The sequence below is a fragment of the Phyllostomus discolor genome, chromosome 14, assembly GCF_004126475.2.
Source record: "Phyllostomus discolor isolate MPI-MPIP mPhyDis1 chromosome 14, mPhyDis1.pri.v3, whole genome shotgun sequence".
NCBI classification, from domain to species: Eukaryota; Metazoa; Chordata; class Mammalia; order Chiroptera; family Phyllostomidae; genus Phyllostomus; species Phyllostomus discolor.
Window position 1 is genome coordinate 37,992,617 of NC_040916.2, and position 18,849 is coordinate 38,011,465.

Genomic DNA, 18,849 nt, shown 5'->3' on the forward strand with positions numbered 1-18,849 from the left:
AAATATCAATGTGTGATTGCCTCCTGCGTGCTCCCCACTGAGGATCCGGCCCACAACCCAGGCACGTGCTCCGACCGGAAATGGAACAGCCCTTTGGTTCGCAGGCCAGCACTCAATCCACCGAGCCACACCAGCCAGGGCAAGGATCTTAGACTCTTTTAGAGAAGGCGTGTGACTGAAGTATCTCAGCTGCACAACCTGTAGCCAGGTTCTCTTATGTAAAAGTAAGGATGCCAGCAAACTGCACCCTGAAGGTAAAAGCCAACCCGTGTCATCACTGCCAACCTGGATTAACAGCACTAATCCGTACTCTTCCTTAGAGTGATGCAGGAAAGTGCACCCAGGGACTTGAGATTATTGTAAAGAATCAAACATTGCCTGGCCTTGAGGGTCTGTTTGCAGAAAGCCTTGTAGGTCTGACTCATGACCACTCACAGCCTCATTTCTCCTCCTCCCTTTTGCAGAGAGTAATCTCTTCCCCTTTCTCTCACCTCCCTCAGCAAGAACACCGACCGCTAAGCCCTTGCCAAATTCTCAGACACACTTAGAACATTGGCTTAATATAAGAGAGATAATTAGAATTTTTCCCCTCCGCCTTTCCGAGTTTTTATTTCAATGCCCTCAGTGGTCACAGGGCAGAAGCCCAAAGGAGGACATATTTCTCATCCCCGGGAGGCTGTCGGCCTCGCTCCTGCAGCCAAATTACAGCACCAGAGAACAATGTGATGCATTCCTGGGCAGGTTGGTGGGACCCTGGGCGCCTGGGCCTTGTGGAGAGAGGTGCCAGACACAGAGCTCTCCGTAAGCAATCCTGCAGAGCCGCCCCCTGGGTGCAGAAATGAAATACGGGAGAGCTTTGCATTACACAGAGACCTAGAGCTCACACCTGGTTATTGATGGCCTTGGTGGAGGCCTCTGCCCCCACCCTCCACTTAGGAATTGCCTGCTACTATGGGGGTTGGGCATCTTTGAAGCAATGTTGGAAAACTAGAGATGCTTCCTTTTCACGCTTTGCCCTCCCCATCTGTACACAACTGTGAGGATACACACACACATGAAGTGCACATATACGGACACACATAAACGTATGTGGACATGCACATAGTTTCTCTCATTCTAGTCATCCTCCCTCTCCCCAACAGTAAAAAAAAGAAAGAAAGAAAGAAAGAAAGAAAGAAAGAAAGAAAGAAAGAAAGAAAGAAAGAAAGCAACTAGACTTCAATCAAATCCTTCAGAAATCATACCAACAACAGAGGGTAAGCAATAACCAAGCAATATTTAAAAGTCACATTGTTAACATGCAAGCAGCTGTTTGGTTTGAGGACTGGCTGTCCACTGGGGGTGGCAGGAGAAGGAGGAAGAAAGGGATCAACAACGGACAATTATCACCCAAGCAAAGGGTCAGAGACTCCTCAGGGCTGATTCACTCTGGAGACAGCAGGATTGGTGGCCTATGTGCCATGGGCAGGTCCTACCTCTCAGGACCTGTTGTTGTTTTTAACTCTTGTTGGTTAGAAAGCGGGACAGCTTTGGCTTTCCAGAGACAATCTCCCCAAGAGAGGTATTGGAGAGGAGCAAGCAGTAGCTTTCCTAGGGCAAATATGTCACAGTTACTGCTTCATGAACGGAAATTTCCCAGGGTTCTTCTGTCTGGGTGACTGGCAGGTTTCAGGCAATAGTGGGGTGTCAGTAGTATCCTGCCCCTGACCCCCCAAAGGGATAGAAGAGAGGGAGTGTTTATAAGCACATTTTCCTACTTCCCTTTCATGACCTAAATGATCTCTAAGCATCTTTATGGCTATTCCTGATTTACTTAAGATGTTCTAGTCAGCCTGGATTTGAGAAAGAAAGATAAGCATACCCTCCTTGCCCCGCTAACTCTGAACTATCTTGGCTTAAAATCTGCCTTTGCTCACTTCCACTCTGCCTGAGTTTATGGATGGAACAGCTGGACACGGGAGTTCCCTTTCTTTGACCAAAGGAGCCAAAACCTGCTGACTTTATGTCAGTACCACCAGCCCCTGTAAGCAGGCCTGACCAAAGAGAAAGGCTGAGCTGAGAACAGAAAAAAGGAATCCGGTTTAATCCACAGCTGTCCTATTCGACAACGTTCAAGGTAGGGCTTCTCCAAGAATAAATGTGGGACATTCACGAAAAGCTTTTTTATGAACAAAATGCGTTAGCAGATACATAATTCGCAACCAAACCCGTGAGGGAGGAGTTACACTCACTGCACAGGTGCTGTTCAGAGAGGCTCAGTGATTTGTCCAAGGTCACGTGGGCACTGAGTGGCTCAGCCAGAACTCAAACCTAGGGCTTAGGACTTCAAGTCCTGGGTGCTCCTCAGAGACTGAGGATGCACAGGGCTGGAGGCACCACAGTCCCAGCACCTTCAGAATAAATTAATACAAACATTCTAGGAGGGTGCATCTGAGCAGCATTTACAGGAGGAATGGACTATGGACTAGGCTTCTCTAACCTCATCAACAAATCCCCTTTTTGCTATTTCTGCCACAATTACCACTACCACCACATGATCACTATACTAAGTAGTCCACATTTAATCAACTCTGCCTCTTAGTTTTTTCTTTTTTTTTCAGAGCTCTTAGTTCTTTCTATTCCTTTTTTCTTCTTTTAAATTTATAAAATATTTTATTTATTTTTAAAGAGAGGGGAAAGGAGGGAGAAAGGGAGAGAAACATCAATGTGTGGTAGCCTCTCACATGCCCCCAACTGGGGACCTGGCCTGCAACCCAGGCATGTGCCCTGACTGGGAATTGAACCAACACTCAATCCACTGAGCCACACCAGCCAGAGCCTTTTTTTTTCTCTTTAAATTAACACTTAACCATTTGTTTTAGTTTATCTGGTCCTTTTAAAGCGATGCTAAAAGTGAAGACAATAGAAGTAGCCATGAGAAGCCACGTGAGGAAGTTAAGGCTTTGGGCTTTTAAAGTATGTATTAGAATTTCCTATGGGACATCATTCTTTTTAAGAATGCTGTCAACCGTGGGTTGAAAGAATGAACAGGGAATGACAGGGCTAGGAAAGAATGAACAGGGAATGACAGTACTACAAAACCATCCCAGCCCAGGCCAGATGCCTACTCACAGCCTAGCAGAGGTCCTGGGACCTCTAGCTGAGACAGATAATTTATCTCCACCAAGGCAAGGAATACCTACCCTGCAGAGAAACCCCTGCAAGATGAGGCAGACAACAGATTTTCACTTGATCAAAAACTTTTGCTGCTCTCGACCCTTCTTCCTACCCTCATTCAAAATGTGGGTTTCTGTTTAGATCCAAGACAGTGAAACAAAGCAGCTCCAAGACGGTGTGTGCGAGGGGAGCCCTTCCCTGTGCAACCCTGGAATGCATTTTGTTAGAGATGGCAGAAGCCCTCACATGCCCCACCTATCCACCCCTGCACCCCAACTGTGAAGGCAGGAGGGAAAGCTGCAGGAACGCAGTGTTCATCAATCACAGACCCGGGATGCTATGCCGTCCTGCCCTGGGCCCCCAGTAGAGCTGGAGGAAGAACACCTCGTGAAAACAGTCCACCTATAGGCAGGATTTGTCCCAGAGCAAACCTTACTTCTTGGTCCATCGATCTTGGCTCTCACTGCTCTCCCTGCTTCCCACCCCCACTGCCTCCGCATGTGGGCTCAGAAGTCATCATCTGAAGAATTCCATTGCTCACCTCCTGCATAACAGCACAGCCCCATGAGGCCGCACACCAGATGGAGGGGATAAAAGTACGAGGTCATGGCTTCTAGCAAGAGGCTTTTTCTTAAACTAACCCTGACTCCTGGAAAAGAGGCAGAGCAGGAGAGTGTCGGCTGAGCTGTTGACGACAGCAGCTCATAGGTCTTGTGTAAAAAGGAAGGAAAAAGCTAACTTGGCTTTCAGTGGAAATTTCCCTTACTCCCATCTCCAGGTCTACTCCTGGTTTCACATCTACTTCTTGAAGGTGTCTGAGTAGAACGCAGAGAATGTCCAACCAAAGGGTGAAATCATTCCCGGTTGTGGGGACCTATTCAGCAGGCCGCCACACACACGCTGAGGCGGCGGCCAAGCCCTGAGCTCATGCCCTGTTTCTCCAGGAACACAGCTTGAGGTGAAGGGAAGGGGTAGGGAAAGTGGACTAGAACCCAGGGGGAATGTTAAAGGTTGTCAGTGGGACTTCGAAATGCTTGTGTGTAATAAACACAGACAAGGGGGTGGAGGAGGAGCATCATTTCTAGAATCATTATGCATCTGGTGACGGCGTACAGAAGCAATAATTACAAAGAAACAGTTTAACAGACTGAGAAGTCTCAGAATTCAGGAATCAGGTGAATGGGATTTCAGAATCAGGCCTTCTGAAATCAGGCCTTCTACAACAGTTAGCTTTTGAGTTGGATTTTTAAAAGATAAGGTATGGACAGGTTGAGGGCAGTCAGAGGAACACATTCTAAATAGAAACTGGTTTACGCTGAAACTTAGAAGCAAGAATGTGCAAGCAATATATAAGGAATTTCAAGCAAGTACATATTATATACACTGGGGAATGCGGAGAAATTAGAATGCTGAGATCAGGACTTAAATAATGTGAGGTGACTGTATGTGCCTAGACTGTCAAAAGGTTCGGGGTCCCCTACAGAGATACACAGCACCTTGATCTATGTCAGCAAACACCAGGGCACCTGTGGGAAAGCACAAATGACTCCATCTGTTACACATATAGGGACTAAAAGAGAGCTACCCTATAAAGCCCAACAAAACGTTAAGTATCATTAACTACAGCTCCCTATCATTTGAGATTCTGGGCTAAATAAGAGATATCAAATATCCTATCCAGAATCATGATGTTTACAGGATTATAAATCAAGCCAAACTCTTAAGAAATTAGAATGCAAAAAATAAATAATTTCAAATAGAACATGCATACTTCTTTCCCTTACTCCCAAACTTAAACTTGACAGGTCTCCCGTATCCCATTTGGCATGTTGGGCTCTTGGAGCTGGCAAACTCGTCACACCTGAGGCCATGGAGAACAGGAGGAGGGCTATGAAAGCGCTTTGGGGACTGCAAAACCAGCTCACTAATAAGTGGGAAGACAGTTCTTGTGCACTACAGGCGGCTAGAGCAGCAGCCAAAGACAAGAGACGAATTCCAATTTCATGATTTTCAATTAGGTCCCTGGCTTCCTGCATGTGTTGAAGGTAAAACAGAGCTATCCATCAGGCTTCTGTCATACTTCCTAACTGAACTTCCCCAGCCTCTGAGGACAAAAACCACAAGGACAACCCTGTACCTCCACAGCACTTTCCTGGTGCCGCTTTCAGAGAGTATTGGAACATATATTTTATATTTATGAATATTAAATAAGCCAAAATGTGAGTAGTGCCCTAAGTTTCTGTTTTACTTAACTGGCATGATTTGGTACTGGAAGGGAGGCAGCCACTTAACAGCGATAGCACTTATTGGTATCATCTGAGTTTTTACCTCCTTCCCTAGGCAGTTTACAAAAGGTGATTTCTGAAACCCTTCACAACAGAAAAAAGCTCAAGGGTTTACATTCAACAGTGACACGACTATGAATTCATTAAGAAGCATGTTTCAGGTTGCACTATAATTTCCCTATGTAACATAAACCCATGGAATCTGACATAAGCTGATTGCTCATACTGGTTATTTTATTTACATTTCTGAATGGGAGGGATTTCAATACTCATAAAATATCTAACTGACTTATTATTTTTCATCTGCTCTCCCAGAGCAGCTATTATAAAATAGGCACAGAGACAGAAGTCTCAACTTGTATAACTGGTTAAGTAAGCAACCAGGGAAAAATTATTGCTCAAAAGCAATTTTTGAAAAATTCAATAAAGAGCTTGTGGCTAAACAAGAGATATGGTTACTTTCAATGTCATCTGAAAGATAAAAATTAAGTAACCATATTCTTTATCTTAATCTTTATCTGTCCCAGTCCTACGGGAGTAGATGGCACCTTCACAGGAATTCAGTGGCCCAGAGTGTACTTAAGTCTTTCTCCAGAGACCCAACATTCACAGACACAGTCTGGTGTCATTGCAAACACAGGTGAATGGGTGAGAGTGGGATTCTCCTTATACTGTGCCTAATGGCATTTCAATGTCATAAATATCAATGTGCCTAACGACATTTCCCCTGTGAGAAGAAAGAACTGTCCAGGATGCAGAATTATCAGCAAAATTCAGCTTAGAGGAGAGGGAAAAGGAGGCTTATTTTGGTGCCTTAATCCAATATCCTTTTATTATTTTTAAAATTAACATGATTTGTGTCCATTAACAGAATCGGTGACTGGAGGATGGAGCTTTGGCATTAACAGTGCGCGCTGGGAATTCCGAGTGGCTCTTTCGCAATCTCTCTCCACAAAGCCCATTTTAGTCTTAACCCGAGCTAGCCCACCCTGCTTCACAATGACACGGCACTATTTCACTTTCTAAACCAGGATGTCCCTTAGCGCTTACTAATCTGTCATTATGAAGAATGAGAAGGTATAAACGAAAAAGTTGAACATGTATGAGTATGGGGGCTTTTGCCTTATGGCCGCTACTATGTAAGTCTGAGGCAAGACATTCCTTATTTAAATTTGGAATTGTGGAGTGCTTCATTTTTTTTGATAAATTCTAAACTTCAGATAAATATAATGAATACCACTGTTTACAAAAACATGAACTTTGCTAGTTAGTTGTAAAGATGAAAGTCCTCCATGTCTCATTTTTAAAAATAAAAATAAAGAGACCTCTTGTTTGACTAAAAGGAATTCTAACCAATAAATTCCTCTAAAAAGAAAAGTCTTCATGAGTCTAGATTGACTTTTTGGGTCATTAAATCTTGTATGAGGCATGTGAAAATAGCTCACTGGTCACTTCTACTCAAATGAATCAATATGCAACGATGACATAATCTATTGTTGTGGCAGTAGCCTCTGTCTTGTACTAGTGCATCTCTGCCTGTCTCAAACCCCCTACCCCCGGAGTGTGAGTTATTTGTGAACCAGACTGGATTCTGTACTTCTCAAAGGTACCCAATAACGATCTGTTCACTGAGTGAATGAACAAATGAATGAATTCATTGGCATTAACATCTAAATATAATAAATTCAAATATCAAAAACTTATGTCACAGAATAACCAGCACCATATTATAGCATGTTCTAGAACAATAGTTAATATATTGTTCAATGCTGAGTCTCTTTAAAAACTAAATTTTGAAAACAAGTTAAGATAAGCCCTATTGGAGTCCTTTCATTCAATAAGCCTCTACTGAAAAAAGAATCTTTTCAGGGTATCCAGAACTGAACTGCATGTTCTAGGGCATTTTTTTGAAAGACGGTATTACGGTAGCTAAAGTATACCGAGAGCAAATTAGGAAGAGAAGTCTGCAAAGTTAAGGCTTAGTTGAATTACAGTCCCTAGGCTACCAATAAAGGCTAATTCCCAAAGGGATCAGAGTCAAGTAAATAAAAAATCCAGCTGAATTTTATCGGAAGGCAAAGTTTCAACTCTGAGTACCCCAGCAACCCAGGATGAATTATGTATAAGATTAGTACAGTGCCTACATCCACGCCCCGGCCACAGAACATTCTTCTATCTCACTGTGACTGAAGGAAAAACAGCAATGTGTTTGCCTGCCAAGAATAGTTGCAGCTATACTCAGAGAGGAGTCTAACAACACTGAGGGATTAAAATTTAATTGTAAAGCTGCTGCTACCTGGGAGTGAAAGCTTGGACTCTGGCTTCAGAAATAAACTGGGGATCCAGCATACTGAATAGATGAAAACCAGAGGTGGAATGTTATTAATAGAGTGTGAGAACATGCTCCCTTCCTAAATTGTTCCCCAAACTTCTCTCTTTGTATACCATAGTAGTAATATGCAAGAGTGCTTAATGGGAAGACAGGCCTTTGCCATGCTTTGAAGAACAGACACACATTTCATTTCCAGAAAGCTGGAAATTACAGGATGAGGTCAGAGGGTGGTTATGTGGTCTGAATTTCCCTGAATATCAGTTCTCTTAATTTTGTTGAGCATCATCTGAGCCCAAATAGTTTCTTCTTTTGAAGCTGGCTGTCAAGATGGAGCTAAGGCAATCTTAATGTTATTATAGAACTAAGAGAGGGAATTGAATTTCTTCCTCAAATTCAGATAGGATACCATTAACCCCAATCTTTTACTACATTTGCTACCCAAAACTCCTAATTTAGCAAAAAAAAAAAAAAGCCAAAATGATGATATTTTAGACCAACAGTTTATTCTGCTTTGTTAACAGCCCCCGCCATGATCCTTCACAAACTAACCGTTTGATTTTGAAAGAAGAGTGGGTTGAAATGTAAGATACGTATCTTCTTACTTAACATTAAAGCTTTTTTAAACCATTTCAGAGAGCCAGTCGTATTCTTTCTGAATCATTACCAACCACTGCCTACTGTTTCTTTAGTACCACTGCCCACAGTAGACAGAGAGGCTGAAGCTCTCTGTGTATGTGACATCAATGACCAGTGTTCTTTAAGTGGCTTACTAGCGAGGACCAGGATGAAACTAGAGGGAATCGGTTTGAAGACAGAAGCAAACGTGCATTCTTTAGAGCATCCAAGCCCACCGAAGAGGCCCGTACTGCACAGAGATCTCCGGCAGCTTATTTGTCTGCCTGCGTCTCTGCCCTCGCAGTGAGCACTGCTGTACTCCCAGTGCACTCTCCACTTTCTCCACTTAAAACCCTTCTCCACATTAATCTCCGGTAGGAAGACTGCCCTAGAAATCCATTTTACTATCGCCACTCCACCATTCTGTAACCCCATAGCATTACTGTTTTTGGTTTAAAATGTATTCTTTTGTACTTGTTTGGGAATTAAGTTGTGAAGTGACATATATACCATGACTAACGGGCCACCCATTGTGTGATTTCAAGCTGATCACTTCACTTGACCGACTCAGACCTCCCCATAACACTGGACGAGCACAATGTGCCTCCAGTGGCCCTGGTCAGAATAAGTGAGAGCGTAAGTACAACCTCTCAGAAAAAAGATAACAACTAACTGCAGTCCAAATTATTCTTGGGTTAGAATTATAATACATTATTGGTTCTTTTGAGCATTACAAATTTGATTGGTAGGGGAAGGAACTAAGTTCCACTCAAGAAAAGAGGTATAAAGCTATTCAAGATTATAGTTTTCTTCTGCAACAGTAAAAAAGAAATTGAGACAACTGTCTCAATTGAACAATTAAAAAAGAATAATTTTCTTCTGTATCACATTGTTTTCTCCATTTAGAGGAAGGACTATGATGAGTCTCCAAAACACAGAAATGTTTTCTGAAGCAAAACCCAGCAGGCTTCCTAATGTGAATTCTAACATCACTCGTGCAGTGGGTCTCGCACAGCGATTTAGGCCAGCGTCTAGGCACAGCTCTTCTAAACACGCTGCGCAGTCGCTTTGGCCCACGTGCCGCTGACCGAGCGATAAATAGATTAGCAGCAGTTACTGACAGGACGTCCCACACTTTTGCACGGAGACTTTTACTTGGAGGGGAAATGATTAAATTACTGCCAAATAAATTCAGGGACAGCTTTTGTGAACTTCATGTTTGGCAAACACATGTTAATAGGAAAAGAGAGTGCTTTCCACAAACTTCAAAACTAAATTGAACCCTGGGGAAGGGATATAGACATGCATTAAACAGTACATTGTCCGCTTTTATTCTTTTTTCCTTTGAAGAGTTCATGACTAGAAAATTTGGATAAAGAATAACATTAGTGATTTCACAAATTTCTTGCCCTGGTTCTTTTTGAAAGAGAACAATGAGAAGGAAGTATGAGAAACAATACCCTTAGAGAAAACAGGGGACATCTTTCTCTTGCTACAAATATGTCAATTAATAAATGAAATCAAAAGTAGAATGTGCCAGACTGCCCAAATAAAGACTTCACTGGCACTAACAATGGAACAAAAATATAAATATTTAAAATTCTGACCTGCAACACAATAGGCTCATTTTATTAGCAGGATAATCTTTGGGAAAATACTTCGGATATATTGCTGGAAGTAGCATAATTACAGAATAATATTTTATAGAACTATAAGCTTAGTAACAATTCAAGACATTTTAAAAACTGTATCAGTTTTTATGAACTAAAGAAGTCTCATAGCTTTGAAAAATAATTAGTTTTCAAAGTGAAGAAACTTATCTTATTTGTCAGTTTAATTCCTGCATGTGGCCCTATGTATTTAATAAAGAAAATTATAACTATCAGATGTTTTTATTATTAATAAATCAAGTTAAATGGAGGATATTAAAAAACCTTTCACTCACAGATTTCATGCCACTTTTTATGACAGTGGAAAATACAAAAGCCTTTAAAAATAATATTTTTTCTATTAGTGTATATCAACATATAGTTACAATTTCCTATCAACTTCCCTAGTTCTGAGGACATGTTTGCCCTGGAAATATGATGAGAATAGTTGACAAACCTCAAAAATTTTGATCACTATTCAGTAAAAGACATTTTGGCATATATAACTGCTTATTATTTTTTAAAATATAATTCGGAGAGAAAAATGTTCATTATTTTTGGGCAGGGACTAAAGAAACCCCAGTGAGACATTCTGTAGAGAGGTCTTTCGTTAGTATAACATCTGACCTTCTATATCTTTGGAAATCGTGCAACTTGGCTAATGTAGCCCTTAAAGAATTAATCAAGCAGATTGTTAGGCCCTAGTTACAGTGGAGCCAGCCAATTATGAGTTGCTCAGAAATTCATCACTGGCATGTCCAACCGCATTTTCCCACATAAAGATTAGAAGAAGTATGTGGAAACAGGGCCCCTTCCCACCCCAGCACAGCTATGATACGTGTTCAGTGAAACAAATGTCAACAAAGTTTTGCCTTAGTGAAACAAACAATTTATTTGGGAATCTTTCTGATGCCTTTCTTTACCATAACACTTTTTTTTTTTTTTTGGCCAACATTACAACTAAATAGTTAAAACCAAATCAGGGATTTTTATTTTCAAACACCCTCCTGAATTCAGAGCACTAAAGTCACATGCCACAAGCCTGAATTCATCAGTAAGTGACTGAAATCCCTAAAGACCAACACTATCTTTTCACTGTTGTGATAACACCCTCCCAAGGCTTACTAAGAAGAAAGCTTTGCTTGCAATAGAGAAGTGAGAGGGGCCAGAGTAGACGAAGACTGGCTCTCTAAGGAGAGGGCAGTGCTGCTCTTACAGAAAGAAGCTCCTTTCAGATAAGCAGAATCAGATTCCAGTTCATTTGGTTTGCTGGCTACCCTTACTTTGAACCCTCATATTTAACCCAGCAGGCTTCAAAGCAGGTGAGAAAATGACCTACCACTTAAAAGCAACTTTTCCTTTGTCAGGAATTCTGACCTTGGAGAACATCAGCTCTAATATCAGCACATTCCACATCTCCAGGGATTTACGCAATTTTTTTCATTGCCCTATGTCCAATGTCAGGCTAAATTTTATCTCAGCCAGGAAAGAAATCAGAAAAAAAAAAGTCCTAACTCACTGAAAATGAAGTCTTATTCCATATCACTTTATACCACACAAAAGGAGAAAGGGAATGAAAATCACGCACCATTCTAGCTTGTTCCCTTCCATTTATCAAAATCTGATATACAGTGAGGGTTATTAAGAATCATTTATCCCTAGTGCCTTGCTTCACAAAAAAGCAGTTTTTGTTAACAAATACATCTTAACAAATTCAAACTGAATTTACTTTAGCATGTGAGCTAATACAAAAAGATATTAGATGAGGAAGAGACAAGGGTAACAATGAAAGAAATTTAGGGCATTTACTTAAATTGCTTTGCCTTACTAACAGAAGACAGTATGTTTCAAACAAAATTCTTCATTCGTTTCTACTGTATTTGGCCATCAAATATCTGACTTAATTGAAAATCCTAACTTAGGCAGTTGAAAATCTAATAGCTTCTATTCTACAAGACAGTTTACCACCCCTAGAATGTGAAACACTTCCCCCCTTTGTATGGTCCACATACACATAAGGTATTGGAAGTACAGTACTCATAATATTGCTCAAATGGTTACACCACCATTTATACTGCAGTTTGCATGGGACGTGCATTTTGAATTTACTCTCAGGACATAGCTCTCCCACACGTGAAAGGGGGAGGATTTCCTGCTAAGCTGCACTTTGGTGACGATGACAGTGACAGTGGTGACGACAGCTAACACTCACCTGGTTTTTACTATGGGCAGACGCGGCTCTAAACACTTGACATATTTTAAACTCATTTTAACCGTCATACACACACACACACACACACACAAAACTTGTGAGGCGGTACTATTCTTATTTTACAGTGAGGGGGAGAAAAGGGTAAATAGCGTACTGGGCACTGCACAGCTGATTAGCGTCAGGGTTGGAATTCAAAGAAAAGCGGCCTGGCCCCAGAGCCTGCGCTCACAACCACTCAGCAGTGCTGCCCTTCTCCCCCTGAGAAGACGGCACTATCCAGGTGTTCTACATTCCTCTTGGGGTAGAGCAGAGCATCGCTGCTCGTGTTCAAGTGCCTACAGGACCACCTGGGGTCTTGTGAAAGTGTAGATTCAGGAGGTCTGGAGTGGTGCCCGAGGTTCTGCAGTTCTAAGGAGCTCCTGGCCACGGATGGTGGCGCTCCCAGTGCACAGACACACTGTGCTAAGTGGTGAAGGGGTGGGGTGTGAGCCTCTTGTTCCCTTGCTAACTGGCTGGCCGGGTGTTGAGTCAAAACGTTATGTCTAGAAGCTGGAGACTGCTCATACCATAATTATTTTCTATTAATTCTTTTTTTAAAATGATCACTAAGTTCTTTTTTTATTCATTGATTTTTTATAGCGATGGAGACACATTGATTTTGTTGTTCCATTTATTACGCATTCATAATGCATAAATTCTATGTGCCCTGACCAGGGACTGAATCAGCAATGATGGCATATCAGGATGCCACTCTAACCAGCTGAGCCAGCCAGCCTGGACCATTTTCCATTAGTTCTGAAATGAAACCTGCCCTGGAGCTTCTGTGTACCAAATATTGGTTTGTAGATAATTTCAGTAAATACTTAGCTTTTAGGAACTTAAAGTGCATATGCGAAGGCCACAGGGACTGACTGTAAAAGTTGGCTGTCAGGCACGTTTTTAACACTATATATCACCGACTATACAGATACCAAAAGACAGTAAATAAATGCCTGTTCACTGTTCATGAACTAGAATCACAGTAAATTAATAACTTTTGGCCTAAAAAAGAAGCTTCCACTTTAACATTACGATGATTTATTCTCAGACTCTGCTAGAGGGAGCGCTAAGGAGCTTGTGCGTTGCAACCTTAAAGCCCCTTCTGGTGCACCAGTGGTCTCTCAGGGAGAGGCGGACACCGCATGCTGACATCATGGGCAGAGCGGACAGGGAGCACACTCCGCGTTAATCTTAGGCAGCACCTCATGGAAGTCCACTGCAATAGCTGCCACGTCTCTATTCCAGATTCCAGATCTCCCTCCTAGCCCTATTTCACCTCCTTCCCACTGTCCTGAGAGAAACCCATATTGAAGTAGCTCTCTCAAGGCTTGCCTGTGATCTCAAACATACAGCTGCATATTTTTCCCAGTTGTTACACGGATGGGATTCTCTTTCTAGTCCATTTTTTCCCATGCCAGACTACCCAGTAAGGTCATCTCAGTTTGAGATGCACTCGCTCCCCACTCGGCACAACTGCAGACAACAGAGTTATGGTATGATCACCAAACTTCCTTTTCACACTAAAAGAAAATAAGATAGTCAGTTTCCAACCCAAATATCTATAATCCCTGAACAACAGTGGAAAGTCATTCTTCTTGAAGCTTGACCCAAAATCAAGTGTGGTCTCAGACTCCTAGGCCTACAGCCAGTGGCAACTTAACACATTATACAGTTGACCTTCAGGGAAAAAGGGAAACCAGTGCTCTTTACTGCTGGTGCCAGAAGAAAACCAACTAATCTTTAAGGCACAGAATAAACTATTCTTAAGGCAGGAAAAGAAACTGTAAGGAAACAGGGATTTAGAATGGAGGTATTTACAGAAAAATACAGAAATTATATTACCAAGTAAAGGCTAGTGTTTTTATGGTTCTTAGTGCTTTTCAAATTGGGAATAAATGAATCGTGATTTTCTTTTGGGGTTTGAACTCTTATTACTTGGTAAAAATGCAAAGAAGTACAAGAAAGACACACTTGTTAAAGGCTTAGAAACTTAAAGGGACTTATTTTTGGTAATTCTACTTTAAGCCAGTCATATTAACTTCTAAGTTTACGTCAAAGAGTAAGTAATCATGAGATAGCCTCTCTAATACCAGCCCTCAAGTGCTTCCTGGACCTGGATCAGGAAACGGGGAAATATTTTAAAAGTAAAGCGCAAAACTGAAAATAAAGGTCTGTACGTGGTTGTGCATTCAGCTTTGGGGAAGATCAGTAAGAACAGGCAAATATAATAACAGGGAAAACCTTTGAGCGAAGAGGCACATCCTGTCCCCAGGGCAAATGTCCTAGCTGTCCCATCTTAGCTACGTGCTCTCCATCTTAGTCACATTCTTACATTTAAAGTTTGGCAAATACTGAGAACTAATAATTTCATTTAAATTTTAAAAGTCAAAGAGCTTGTTTACAAAATAGGGATTTTTTTTGAATGCCAAAGAAAATGTATTTAAAAGAACAGGGTTATTTTTTAGTTAGTAACAAGTGCCATCTCTACCACCAAAAATTATCTACAAAGACCAACTTTAAAATACTATGCCATTGTATTCTTCAAACTTTTAGGCAACATAAATATAACTCAAATCACCCAAAATTTATGTTTGATATGTTTATGGCAGCAACTTTACAAATCAATTCCTGTAATTTATTAAAACAAGTCTCACCCACTGCTCAACTGGTTTAGTACAAACACATCAGAGAGAGTTTCTTTTGTGTTTACAGATACTCCACACAAGTCCTTGAGATCATACTTACAGCTTTAGCAAAAACACCCATGATTTCAGGAAACTGGTGTGTGAGAAGAGCTATCATTGCTGTGGAAGAACACAGTCCTGCTGTGAAATGGATGAAGAAAGGAAGCTCCTTCTTTGGGTAAACAGAGACATGATGAAAGGCTGCAAGGGAGAAAAGGTAGAAGTGGATTTTATTTCAGAATACAGTGTAAGTCTTAATATTTTCAAACAAAATCTATTTTTAAAAACCAAAATGGAAATTAATAAAAAAAAAGAACAATTCTCTAGCCAAGCAAGAAGAAAGTCATCGATAATTCATTCCGGTATCCGCAGCGCATTTACGTAGCCAGATACTGCGCTGGGGACTGGGACTAGGATGGTATCGTGGGAAAGAACATTAATTGTAAAGTCATGCTGAGGCGGGTTTAAAAAAAAGCTTTGTCACTTATTAGCTGTGTGATCTTGAATAAGTTGCTAAACCCTCTATTAGTTGCTATGGAGTTGTTATGATGAACTTTGTAAGCCCTTAATAAATGTCAGTGATTATAATTCTTGCTGTTTGAGAGCTCAGAGACAAGTATAGTGATCAAGAGATGGACATATGGTTGGAGATTTCCCAAAACCATCAGTTACTAATTTTACCCAGTTATTCTGTATGTGGCATTTCATTGAGCAGTATAAAAATCAAAGTAGAATACTAAAGCCCTAAGATTCTGAATATAAGTGAAGTCCCTTGTCTTATTTTACCACATTTAAACATTTACTCAGATATTTTTCTAATAATTGGATATTCCATTACTAATAGTATTCAAGTACTGATATTTTATTCAAAATTTGAACATACTTGAATAACAAAGTTGAGATGAGCCTATGACAATGCTTCTGCTTGGCACACAGTAGGTGCTCAATAAATGTCTGTTGAACTGAAAGCTATTCTGGGTTTTCATTAGTCCAGGAAGTTGAGTGCTCAGAGCTGGACACAAACCCAGGAATTCCTGATGTAATATCCTACATAAGTAAGGGATGACTAATTCAGTGCTGAATCAAGGTCAGCTATAAATTTCACTTTTTTAAACATAATGATTCACAGAGAATATTACACCTAAGTTTCCTTCAGTAGACACGATATTTTTATGTCTTATACTACATTCAGAAAGTATATACCCAAAACCAAACTCATTAATAATGCTAAAAATTTCCAGGTCCTTGAGTCATGTTTAAAGTGAAAGCACAACAAATCTAATTTTTTAAAAAATTAGAGCTGTGGACAACACTGTGCTTTCAGCACCCAAAACCAGCACTCCTTTTTGCCCCATCCCTCAGCCAGGAGAGGCCAACTGCTTCCAGCAAACCTAGAAACAAATCATAGTATTTTCAAAGGCAGGGGACAAATACTTATGTCTTCCAATGGTTACTGTAATTGCTATCATGCGAGATATAGCAAAATTAATAATATTGCTTAAACTGTACAGCATTTTATGTTTTAAAAAGTACTTTTTAATTTATATATTACTTTAAAATTGTGTTAATAACCCTAAGAGATAGTATTATTTCCACTTTATAAGGCAGAAAACTGTATAGCTGTATAACATAATTTCCTAAAATATGAGACCTAATAATTTATTTTTGCACTACTTTCTGTAGATTCGTTTGTCAGTCAATGTTTGGCTAATACATCAATATAACGAATGACTAGCACAGAAACACTCCCTTGGAAGTAAATTTCATCACTGGCTTGCAGAGGAAAATTTATCAGGAGGCATAAAAGACAACTAAATAGCTATGTGAACTAAGGGAATAGTTCAAGTCTGAACTTATGAGGTTCATAAGCAAATTCCAGAATGCTGTAAGTCATATCAAGGTTGAAGGAGAATTGAAACAAAAAACATTAAGTACTCCTGAGTATTAGAACTCCACATTATTAAAAATGTGTTCCTTCTACCACAGTCAGAGACAGAAAAAACACCCTAAGAACACAATATAATCAAACAACGCCCCCCTGCCCAGCACATCTCTCCTCCCCAATCTCCTGGAATTTGCAAATGAGTGGCACCCTAGAAATAATAAAGGCCTGCCAAGAAGCAAATTGTCTGTTCTTACAGCCTGTGGCTCTGATAACACATAATAATAACCCTGACCTTATTCATATTACTATGTAAAGTTGGCTTTACATCAGGCAGCCTTTGTAATGATTTGGGGGGCATTATTTTAGGCTAACACATTTAGCCTAAAATAATAAACTTTTGAATATTGATGTTCCTTAAGTAGAGATTTGTTCCTTCGCCTTAAATAGCCTTGTTAAAAAAAGAAAAACAAAACCTTGTTCCTGTTAAAATGGAAAAACAACAAGAATAATTACTGCCACCACCATCCTAGGAAAGAAAATAAAATTTCTCTCACCAATGACCTTCTAATTGCCAAAGTCAATAGATTCTTCTCAGTAATTACATACCTTACTTAGTATCTCAGATACTCCTCCTCATTCGAAAATGTTTTCCTCCTTTTAGTTTCTAGGATATCTAGTTCTGCTTCTTGTCCTGTCTCTCTGACCACTCCTTCACGGAATCTTCCAAACTCCTTATCAGCCACCCATTCCTTAGACATTTTTGTACCCCCATGGTTCTACCCTTAGTTTACTTCTCAGGCTACACAGTTTCCCTTAGTGGTATCATTCATGCCTAGAAAATTAGCACTAGGCAATAAAATACTTCATTTTAAATTAACGTGTATGTGTATACATGGGTATAACACATGAAATGCACCGAACTTATTTACTTCCCCCACTCCTATTCCCAAACCTGTTCTTCCTGCTGTATGATGGATTTACCATTCAAGTCACCCAAGTCAGATTTAGGGATCATCCCTGGCCTTGGAGAGCTAGGCACTCCCCATTTTAGCTTCCTTATAATCTACTCCATACTTATAGCATTTAGCACATTGTTTATCAGTCTTTCTATTAACCTGTGAGCAACTTAGGAGTTCAGAGTCGGTAAGGAGGAAGAGGTACTAATAGTTAACATTTCTACTGAGTATGTACAATGTACCTTATGGTAAACATTATAGGTATTCATAGAGGAACAGTAAAGAGAGTCCTGGCCTTCAAGTTTAAAATCCAGAAGGGGAAGAGTACGAAGTACACAAAGTACTTCAATAGCTCAAAGACAGGAGAGATAACTTATCTCAGAGGATGGAAGAAAATAAAAGACCCTGGGAGAAAAATATCAGCACACTCAATTTATACAACCTCTCCTACATTTTCATCTGTCTGTTTGAACTTTTCAGCTCATTAAGTCTGATGCTTGTAAAAGTACAACTTTCCTTCCTAGACTTCAACTCTAATGGCCCCAGAATTGTAAAAACTGTGGCATAGGTTTATATCTTATAAGGAAACATGGTACTAGTGTTTATTACCTTCAGGCTTATTGGTGAAATCATAAAAAGCAAAGTTAACAGAAGTTCACCAGCTCACAGAGAAGCGGGTGGAGGACAGGGAGTGAGCCGAGACAAAGCCAGGCGGACTGCTGGTGGAGCAGGCTGGCTGCCGGGGCAGGGAGGCGGCGGAGGCAGCCTCGGCAGTCACACCCCGGCATACGTCTGTCTGCTTCGGCTCCTAACTTTCCTACTGCTCTTTTAAAATTGGGAAACGTAGTCTGTCCAACTTCATTCTTCTTTGTAAAGATTGTTTTGCCTCTTTTGGGTCCTTTACCTTTTTGTATAAATGTTAGGATCAGCTTGTCAATTGTACCAAATTCCTGCTGGGATTTTGATATGGATTGTACTGAATCTATAGATCAATTTGGAGAGAACTGCCATATGAGTAATGTTGGGTCTTCCACTC

The 18,849-nt window shown here is 40.5% G+C and overlaps 1 protein-coding gene across 6 annotated transcripts in view; it reads right to left on the reverse strand.

Annotated features, from left to right (window-relative positions):
• ST7L (suppression of tumorigenicity 7 like) overlaps window positions 1-18,849 on the reverse strand; it is a 115,970-nt gene that overhangs the window by 43,599 nt on the left and 53,522 nt on the right. The window contains exons 14-15 of one of the 6 annotated variants that reach the window (XM_036015295.1): window positions 15,034-15,173; window positions 1,188-2,390 (exon numbers count right to left, since the gene is read on the reverse strand). In XM_036015295.1, coding sequence (XP_035871188.1) covers window positions 2,274-2,390; window positions 15,034-15,173 — 257 coding nt within the window. In that variant the 3' untranslated portion in view covers window positions 1,188-2,273. Of the gene's footprint in view, window positions 1-1,187; window positions 2,391-10,968; window positions 13,809-14,209; window positions 15,174-18,849 lie in introns of those variants that run through there. The other 5 variants (XM_036015294.1, XM_036015291.1, XM_036015293.1 and 2 more) reach the window with 5 other exon arrangements.